Genomic DNA, 10,597 nt, shown 5'->3' with positions numbered 1-10,597 from the left:
TTCTAATTGTGTCGATCGCAATGACATTGCAGGGAGCATTATTTCCCAAGAGGACCTTGCCTCCATCTAAGGGTTGGTAAGTTGAAAACCAATCCTTAATGGGACACATGTGATATGAGCATCCAGAATCAACTATTCATTCATCTTTTGCTACAACTGCATCTCCATATTCATAAATCTTTTCACTGTCTTTGCGCTCTGGACAATTCTTTCTTATATGCCCCTCCTTGTGACAATGAAAGCATTTATACTTTCTAGGTTTTGTTTTAGTCTTGGACCTAGATTTCCCTCTTTCACCAAATTGATTTCGCCTCTCTGTTCTTCCTCTAGCAAAAAGACTATCACCTGAGCCTTTAGTTTTTGAATCTGATACTCTTTTCTTCAGTTCTTTCGAGTGCAACGCCGCCTTTACTTCGTCCAAGGTCAGATCTTCTCGACCATATATCATAGTGTCGATGAAGTGCTCGTAAGAACTTTGAAGGGAACATAGTAGAAGAATTGTTTGGTCTTCTTCTTCGATTTTAACATCAATATTCTTTAGATGAAGAATAATTTTGTTCAATTCATCCAGATGATCTCTTATGGGCTTTCATTCCTGCATTTGAAGAGTATATCTTTTCTTCAAATACAACATATTGGTGAGTGACTTCGTCATATACAGGTTTTCCAACATCAACCATAATGAAGCAGTTATAGTATCATCTGACACTTCTCGTAGAACTACATCTCCCAAGCACAACAAAATTGCACTATGTGCTTTTTCCAAGTTTTCCTCTTTCTCGTCCTTGGTCAGACTCTATGGTAAGTTGTTTCTACCTTCCAAGGCTTTGCCTAAGCCTTGATGAACTAGTAGAGCTTTAATCTTCAATCGCTATTGGTTGAAATCATTTTCTCCATTAAATTTCTTCAAATCAAATTTAGCACTCGCCATGATAACCATATACCAGAACAATATCGTAGTTCATGAACATAAACCAGGAAAGAGAGGTGGGTCTTAACAGACACGCTTAAATACCTGATCTTTCCTAAGACAAAACTTTCCTAGACATGTACTTTCACACTATTATACATTTCCAGTAACAAGAACAATTCTTTTCTGATGTGTAAGATCAGACAATGCTGCGAACACAGAGCATACTAAGAATTTTCTTTTAGATCGTACGGTTTAACATGCAAGAGCTCTACGAGCTCTGATACCAGTTTGTTGAAGCAGAAGACCCATGGAGAAAATATAATAGAGAAAAGGACACCGAGAATTTAATGTGGTTCGACAATTTGCCTACATCCACAACTGAAGAGAAACATGGATTATTTCACTTTGATAATAGAGAACTGCAAGTGTTTTACTCACTTTCCAAAACTCAAGTACATGCAATTTTACTCTCACTCAAATATTTCTCACACAATTAGAATAAGAGAACAAGAAGAGAGAATATGCACTAAGCTAAGTATTTGGTGTGTCTTACAATAGCATGGAACACTCATATTTATAGCCAAAGCTCTTGAAGATTCTGTGGCCAAAGGGAAAAGAGCATTAATGTTGGTTTCACCATAGCCACTTTTTTTTACTCGGCTAGAAATTCTCTCTTTCTTCAAGATGATCTTTAGCCTTTTTTTTTTGCTCAAGAAAGTCTTTTCATCATCTTTTTCTTTGAGCCAATATTCAATACTGAGCAAATGTAATTAAAATTTAACTAAGATTCAATCTTCAAACATTCTTATCCGTATGTTTTGTAATTCCCTCTATAATTGGCAAGGATTTATTTTAACAACTTCCCTTTTCTAAAACATGGAACAATGCCACCACCATCAAATATATACAACTTTTATTCTTCTAAACTTTAAGGAGGGCTTTATCTGTCCATGTCCATGACACATGAAAAGTAAAGGGGAGATTTACCATAGCTTTTATAATTTTATTTTAAAAATCATCTACTACTAAATAAAGAAAAGATTGAATGAAAAATTAAATACATCTAATATCTTAAAAATATAATAAAACTATCCAATATATTATTTATTTAATGTTAAAAACTTATGAAAATAAATCATATAGGAGGATATATATATATAATTTTTGGAAGTTAACAATACCCTTCATTCCCTATGTCTTTGTTTAATATAAACATTAACTAATGATGGTTTATCCATTAATAATTATACAATAGGCCGGAGACAATGGTTATGCTTAATAATAAAAAAGTAGGAGTCTGAAAAGTTACTAAAATAATTAATTTTCATTTATTGAACATGATTAGGTATACAACAAAGTGAATTGACATGATTTTGACTGAAGGATGAACTTGAGAGATGAGAATTCACTATGTTATTTATTATTCGTAGCATTACAATATGAGAATGATATGGCCAAATATAGGTTAACCTTATATGATATAATTGACTTGTTTGATTAAAAATACTCGTACAGGAAAATTGAAACCACAACTTTACATTAACAAAAACCAAACACTTATACCAAAGACAGTTTATATGAGTGAGACAAGGTAACTGAACTTTTAGGTTAAATTTACTTTCTTTGTCACCAATCCCATTTTTTTTCCATATTCATATTCTCATTGGTGAAATCAAACTTTGTCAATAGCACCACCTTTAGCTCCATCTTGAACCTTCACAACTTCAACAATATGGTCATTTAATTCTTGAACCTTCATTGGATTCTCTAGTGCTACTGGTGTGGCATTTCTGTACATCAAATATAGAACCATCTGAACTATGCCGAAGAGAAACCCTAGTGTATTTGGGAGCTGCATCATCCAAAATGAAAACATTAATTAATAAATACTTTTTAAAGTTCAAATTATTGTACTTCTTTTTATCCAGAAGAAGAGGAAAAGAATTAAATTAAATAAATTGCATATAAAGCTTTCCAAATAATTTACCACCTTATTAGGAATATATATATAAGGGGGCCCATATTGCACTTTGGTTTTCTTTTCATGGGAACTCAAAACTAATGGAGCATCTACATATTAATTTTTTGAATCTAAATTCTCTGTAATAAAAGTTTTTTATATCTCTATATAAATTTAATAGAATTTTACCTATTAATATATAATACATCTTATTTAATTTTTTATTAATTATCATATTAACATGTTTAGGTATTTAGAAAAACATCATTACATTGATATAGAGGTATAAATTTTTTTTGATACAAAGGATTTGGATTCTAATTTTTTATGGTGCAAGGTACACATTTGATATTTCTATAATTTACTCCATATTAGCACATAGTAAGTGAGTAAAATTTCGAAAAAACATAGGCAAAGTGAGAAAGCCAGCGATTAATTAATAACATTGTTTTAAATTTCATCCCTCATAAACGTGATCGCAATTTAAAACACTAATTAATAATAGAAAAATAAGAGTTCAAAGGTTAGGAAATGAATATGGTGAGTATTGCATTGAACTTACAGCAATGTAATAGTCCCTAAGGAAAAGGCCATAGAAGAACCACATAACAGCATTGATGGTTAGAAAGAAGGACAAAGTAAAGGGCATGTATTCCACACTCCTTGTTGTTATGACTTTTTTCTGCATGTATTGATCACATAAGATGTTATTTATGTACTGTCAAATATAGAAGATTAAAAATGAAAACAAAATTCTACACCAAAGTCCATGGAGAAATGAAATAATAAAATAGATATTAATCATTAAATTCTCACCATGATGAAGAGAGGTGCAGCAAATACACTTATGTTGAAAACCAAGCAAATCCATCCTATAATAGCTAAACGTGTTCTTCCCTTGGATAAGAAGAGAGTTGCTAGAAGCATTGCTCCATACCCAAACACATTCAACAAGAGAAGAAGCTTGATAGTGGAAAGCTATGGTAAACAAAAAATAACTTTTTTTATTATAAGCAAATAAAGAAACTATTTCAAGGAAAACATTAAATAGAAAATGAAGAAAAATATGAATGAGAGGGAGTTATAAGGTTAATACCCTAGCCTTCTTTGATGCGTAAAATAGGAAGAGTGCAAGGTAAGAAGACTCCACAACAATTCCAAAAGTGTTAATGGTAATGAGAAGAAGAGCAGCATCTTTTTTTACCAATGCATAGTAAATCCAAAGCATTGCACTGAGGAGTGCAACAACATATGGAAGTGATTGGTACCCTTCAGAAGTTTTTTTCTTGTAAATTTGGTAAAAAGTTGGGCTGCACAAAAATATTAATTCATGTGTGTTGTTAAGGAATGTACACTATAGATAGCTTGGTCGTTAATTAATTTGCAAGGAGTTGGGTAAAGCAAAAAAGAAATATCACTTACATTGGACTAAGGAACACCATAAAGGAGATGATGTTGCCTATAAAAGTAAATAGGAAAAGGATCCATTAGCACTTATGAACAAATAATTCTAATTCTTATTTCTCTCTAAAATCTACATACTCGATTTCTTGAACACTATTGCATGATATAAATTGATAGCATCAAATTTCATGCAATTTGCATGGGAAAGGTCTTAAAATATGTACAAAAAATAAGGGAACATGAGGGAGAAAATAATTTCATGGATTAGAAATTTAGAATCGAGGTATTAATAACCTAATGCTAATGAAAGAATTAAAAATGATGAACTATGGCTCTATAGTTAGCTAATAATATCTACCTATAAGACCAAAAACAAAAGCCCAAGATTCGCGGTTCATGGCCATCTCTTGAATCTAATTGAAACTAGGAATAATTTCTCTCTTCCTCTAAATGTGTCTCACTCTCAAAATGATCAAACCCTTTGTTCAAGCTCTCTCTCTCTCTCTCTCTAAATTTCACGAATCAATATGTGGAGGGAGGGAACCTTTATAAAGGGCACAAAAAGGAAGATGAGGCTGGTCAAGTTGCAAATGGGAGCAAAAATATGAAGAAAAAATTGTCTCAAACTATGTTCTAAATTATGTTATGCGCCAATAAAAATATATAATGATAATTAAAAAATTTAAACATTTATTATTTTTTTGTTCGTTATCATTAGTGTGTAATATGATTTGAGACATGGTATGCGGCAACAAGTTCATGTTAGTGCAAACACCACTATAGCTTTGTTATATCCACTTTCCAGTTGTTCCTCCCAAACACCATTTACTTTAAAACACTATCCAAACACACCTTTCTTACCCTTATTGCCCTCTAACCTTATTTTGGTTTAAAACTCATCAACTTGGATGCCCTCTCCCAAGGTCAAATCAAGTTAGCTACTATCATTAACGGTATAAATTCACAAAATCACCATGCCCCCACCATGTTACCTTTCTGATGTGTCACCCACCAAGTGGTTTTTAAGCCTTACAACTCATACTTTGAGATCCAAGTGGGACTCAATTGGTTACAATAATAACTTTTTCGAAGGACATTTATGGAAAAATAAAAAATTTGTTATGATATTGTTCTCAAACTTTTATTTTCTATTTGTTCCTATCTAAAAATCAAGTTGCAAACCGATCGTAAAAATCATCAATATACATGTGGCTCATCTACCTCTTTAGGCAACACACCCTTTTACCATAAAAATTAGATTTTAGGGTGGAAACCTAATATGGCTACCTTTTGTCTTCAATTCGGCATCTTTTAGATATTTAATGTTATGCAAATTAAATAATTTAAGAAAACATTAAATAATATAAAAATTTAATATCACTTGATATAAATAATTTCATTCAGTTCATATTAAAAATAGAGAAATGGAGAATGAAAAATAGGAATAATTAATAAAAGGGAGAAAATATTAATCGTGAAAAAATAATAAGGATTCCTGGTTTACATCAGAAACTCTAGTTAGGGACATGAAATAAATTGTGCTACACTTTATGTCTCTTATAATAATAATAAATGTGTTTTTTTATATTACTAAATGTATTTTCTCAACTTTTAGGTAAAGAATTAATCCATTTCAAAATATATAACTGTCTCTCACAAGAATCAAACTTTTACACCAATATTTTGTTGATAACGTGTTCTTTTTTAATAATTGGTCAGCCAACCACAAAACGGTTCAATGAGAGGAGAATAATGAAATTGATTCCATTATCGAATTGTTCTCATGTTTGATATGTGATTGCCTTCTAATTTCCTTTGCATTTCAGGAATGTTAAGTGTGTACTGTGTAAGATCAATCTGAAGAAGGAATTATTGAAATAGAGTTGTAACTCAAGCTAGTGTAGGATAAATGTAACTAAAGTAGACTTAGTTAAGATTTTCCAAGTATAAAAAGTAGTTGATAGATTCAAAAGTTAGTTACGCTTTGCTTACCATAAATGACATAAATGAACTATGTGTATATAATGAATATACATTTCACTCATACATCACTCTTCCTCCAATTCTCTCTTCTTCACTGCCTTCACTATACTTTTCCTTTCTTTCAGAGCTACAAAACCCCAACAATTGAAGGTGTTCTTCTGCTTTCAAGAAGTAAGTGAAGTGGTAGAAGAAGGATTTCTTCCATTACACATTGATGCCACTGAGTTGTAGAGAGCAACTTTCAAATATGCCAAGAAGAAGGACAGCAAAGCACTGTTCTTAATTCACCAATATGTGGATGATGTGCACTTTGAGAAGATTCAGAATACAACCACTGCCAAGGAAGCTTGGGACACTCTTATTCGAAGTCATGCATGGGGAGAAAAGATTAAAGTAGATGAAGTACAGTATCTAGCTACTGTAGAAACCTCTAATGAAAGCTGGTTATGACACTCAAGGTATGGACATTTGAACTTCAGGAGTCTACATCACCAAGGGTCCAAACAGTTGGTGACTGGATTACCAATTACCTCACTACCTGAAAACATGTGTGAAGTGTGCTTGGTTGGAAAACAAACCAGAAATCCTTTCAAAGCAGATGTGTGTATGAGATCAAGAGGAACACTAGATGTTGTCTACTCAGATATTTGTGGCCCCTTTGAGTCACAATCTTTGGCTGGCAACATGTATTACATAACCTTTGTTGATGAATTCAACAGGATGACTTGGATTGATGTGTTGAAAACCAAAGGCAATGCATTTGAAGCTTTCATAAACTTCAAAGCAACTGTTGAAAAGGAAAATGGTAGACAACTAAGTGTACTTAGAACAGATGGAGGAGGTGAATACACATCAAATGGGTTTGAATCATTTTGCATGAAGCAATGGATCAAGCATGAAGTAACTTCACCATACAGACCACAACATAATGGTTTAGTAGAGAGGAGAAATAGGACCATCATGAACATGGCAAGGAACTTGATCAAAGAAAACGATTTACCTCAAAAACTCTGGGTTGAAGTTGTGTCAACCTCAGTCTACATTCTGAATAGAAGCCCTACTAAGAAGATTGAAGGAAAGTACCAATTGAGATCTGGTCTGGAAGGAAACCATATGTTAGTCATCTCAGAGTATTTAATTCATTAGCTTTCAGGCATGTCCTAGATCAAAAGAGAACAAAGCTTCAAGATAAAAGTGAGGCAATGGTGTTTGTTGGATATCACCTCACATGTGCTTATAGGCTATATGACCCAATCAAAGAAAAAAATCATAATCAACAGAGATGTTCTTGTTCTCGGACATGAAAAGTGGGACTGGAAACTGATGCACACCAGTCTAAAGAAGGTGATTCCTAGGGGCATTGATGAAGAAATTAGCTCTAAGAATCAGCTAACATGTGATCTAGAAGAAGTTGAACCTGCATCAACCATGGTGGCTCCATATCAAAGAACTCAGAGGCATGGGTCAAGACTTATCAGATTCAGTGACTATGAGGTGAATTTAGATGATGAGATCACTGAAGAGGGTGACTTGATTCACCTAGCATTGATGGTTGAAGCAGTTCCATTAGATGACTCAAAAGCACAAAAATAGGAAGTTTGGAAGCAAGCAATGAAGGAAGAAATCAAAGCAATTAAAAAGAATGAGACTTAGAACCTAGTTGAACTACCAAAAGGCAAGCATCACATAGGGGTGAAATGGATATTTAAGCAGAAGATCAATCATGATGGCTTAATATCAAAGTACAAAGCAAGATTGGTTGTCAAAGGATTCTTGTAGAAACAAGGGCTAGATTACTCAGAAGTCTTTGCTCCTGTGGCTAGGATTGAAACCATTAGAATGGTGATTACAATTGCTTGTGCCAGAAATTGGTCTCTGTTTCAACTTGATGTGAAGTCTGCTTTCTTACATGGACCACTATTGGAAGAAGTTTATGTGCAACAACCACCTTGATTCATCAAAAGAGGCAAGGAACAATTGGTCTATAAGTTGAACAAAGCCTTGTATGGCGTAAAGCAAGCCCAAGGGCATGGAACAGAAGGATTGATTCCTTCATGCACAAACTCAATTTTAAGAAGTGCACTGTTGAACATGGTGTCTATGTCGAAGAAGGGAAGCTTGGGACTTGCTAATCATTTGCTTATATGTGGATGACCTATTGATCACTAGATCAAATTTAGAATCCATCAAAGAGTTTAAGAAAATTATGCAGGCAGAATTTGATATGAGTGATTTAGGCAAGTTGAGTTATTTCCTTGGGATGGAATTTGCATACACAACTGTAGGGATTCTAATGCATCAAAAGAAATATGCAATAGAAATGCTAGAAAAGTTCAACATGAAAGCCTGTAATGCAACATCAACTCCTTCTGAAACAAATTCGAAATTGAGCAGAGATGGAGAAGGAGAACCTGTGACTAAAACTCAGTTCAAGCAGATAGTTGGTTCCCTAAGATTTCTATGCAATAGTAGACTTGATCTAGCATTCAGTGTTGGAGTAGTGAGCAGGTTTATGTGCAAACCCAAAATATCTCATATGCTAGCTGCTAAGAGGATCTTGAGGTACATCAAAGAAATAATTGACTATGGCTATTTCCAAAGGACAAACACAATTCTTCACTGAAACTAATTGCCTATTCTGATATAGATTATGGGGGAGATCCAGTTGAAAGGAAAAACACTTCAGGCTATTTGTTCTTGATCGATAATGCACCCATCTCATGGTGTTCAAAGAAGCAAGAGGTTATTGCTCTGTCAAGTTGTGAAGCTGAATATATCTCTGGCTGTTATGTTGCTTGCCAAGCTGTATGGTTAGAAGAGTTGCTAGTAGAAGTAAAGATTGATGTGCAGAAACCTCTGCAATTGAAGATAGACAATGTTTTTGCCATCAATCTATCTAGAAATCCAGTTGGCCATGGCAGAAATAAACATATAGAGGTGAGGTTTCACTTCCTAAGAGACTTGGTGAACAAAGGAAGAATAAAAGTGGCATATTGCAAGACAGAGGAACAACTTGCTGATGGGTTTACCAAGGCACTCAAAGTTGATAGATTTGTAGAGTTAAGAACACGAATTGGAGTGGTTTCAGCACACAAATTGCATCTTACCCAAGGCTTGAATTAGAAGGAATGTTGAAATAGAGTTGTAACTCAAGCTAGTGTAGGATAAATGTAACTAAAGTAGACTTAGTTAAGACTTTTCAAGTATAAAAAGTAGTTGATAGATTCAACAATTAGTTATGATTTGCTTACTATAAATGGCATAATTGAATCTATGTGTATATAATGAATATACATTCCACTCATACATCACTCTTCCTCCAATTCTCTCTTCTTTAGTTCCTTCACTATACTTTTCCTTTCTTTCAGTTAACAAAACCCCAACAGGAATTGTTAGTGAGAACCAACATGTATTTAAATAATTTTGGTATATGCGAGTTCAAATGGAAAATTAGTGAATCAATTCTTAAAACAACATGATATAATAATGATATGATTATGAAATTATATCGGTAAAAATCAATCATATTGCTTGATTTTCATTTAATCGAATCAATTATACCGACTAAATTTAATTTAAAATTACAAAAATTTTATGAATGCGCTATACTCTTTACTAAAATATTGTTTTGAATGATTTTACACAATAATTACATTTGATTATGTTTCTAAAACATAATATAAACAATATATTTTTACGTAAAAAGAGAAGGAGAAAAGGATCTTATGATTTCAAAAAGCTCTTGTAACCATTCTCTACTACTAATTTACACGTTTTCATTTTATTTTAATAAATAGTGTAAATAAAAAAATTTATTATATATTTTATTAGCTATATAATATTAATGTCAGTACAACATATAAAAGTCTTCTTTCATGTTATTTTCCAAAAAAAATTCAAAATGTTGTTTTGTTAATCAAAGTTAAGTAGGCGTCATGATTCATGAATATGGCGATAGCTTAATAGCATACTTCAATTTATTTTTCATTTTAGATACACATTTGAAATCTAAGGTGAGTTACATCAAACAACTAAGTGGATAATGTAAATATGTCATGAAATGAGGGGATACATATATGTAATTAAAAAATGTATACATTTATACTGTAAACTTTTTTTACATTATTATTGCATATATTATTTATTTTAATCATCCTTAATTATTAAATAAAAGTAATATAAATAAATAGTGAACGAGATATTGGTCATGTATAAATCCTTGATATTACCTTAGGATGATCAAAATTTTCGTTTATATATAACTGGGCTTAAAAGTCCAAGGATTTGTTTATTTAAAGTGAGAAAGTAAATATTTTTCATACTCAATTGAATCAAGT

General features: G+C 32.6%; 1 protein-coding gene across 1 annotated transcript; it reads right to left on the bottom strand.

The window, feature by feature from the left end:
• Nucleotides 2,304-4,804, bottom strand: LOC109362176 (bidirectional sugar transporter SWEET10-like). The gene is made up of 6 exons (XM_019607795.1): nucleotides 4,636-4,804; nucleotides 4,296-4,332; nucleotides 3,970-4,183; nucleotides 3,690-3,851; nucleotides 3,436-3,555; nucleotides 2,304-2,765 (listed from the first exon to the last, which is right to left on the bottom strand). The coding sequence occupies exons 1-6, from the start codon at nucleotides 4,679-4,681 to the stop codon at nucleotides 2,586-2,588; spliced, it is 759 nt and encodes a 252-aa protein (XP_019463340.1). The 5' UTR covers nucleotides 4,682-4,804; the 3' UTR covers nucleotides 2,304-2,585.

The sequence above is a fragment of the Lupinus angustifolius genome, chromosome LG01, assembly GCF_001865875.1.
Source record: "Lupinus angustifolius cultivar Tanjil chromosome LG01, LupAngTanjil_v1.0, whole genome shotgun sequence".
NCBI lineage: Eukaryota > Viridiplantae > Streptophyta > Magnoliopsida > Fabales > Fabaceae > Lupinus > Lupinus angustifolius.
This window is presented reverse-complemented; position numbering and strand designations above follow the sequence as displayed.

Excerpts from the sequence above, each read along its gene's own strand:
- LOC109362176 (XM_019607795.1), bottom strand. The coding sequence starts at position 4,681 with ATGGCCATGAACCGCGAATCTTGGGCTTTTGTTTTTGGTCTTATAG. Across the intron at positions 4,333-4,635 it reads TTTTGTTTTTGGTCTTATAG|GCAACATCATCTCCTTTATG; the intron begins GTAGATATTATT and ends TTACTTTTATAG. Across the intron at positions 4,184-4,295 it reads ATGGTGTTCCTTAGTCCAAT|CCCAACTTTTTACCAAATTT; the intron begins GTAAGTGATATT and ends ATTTTTGTGCAG.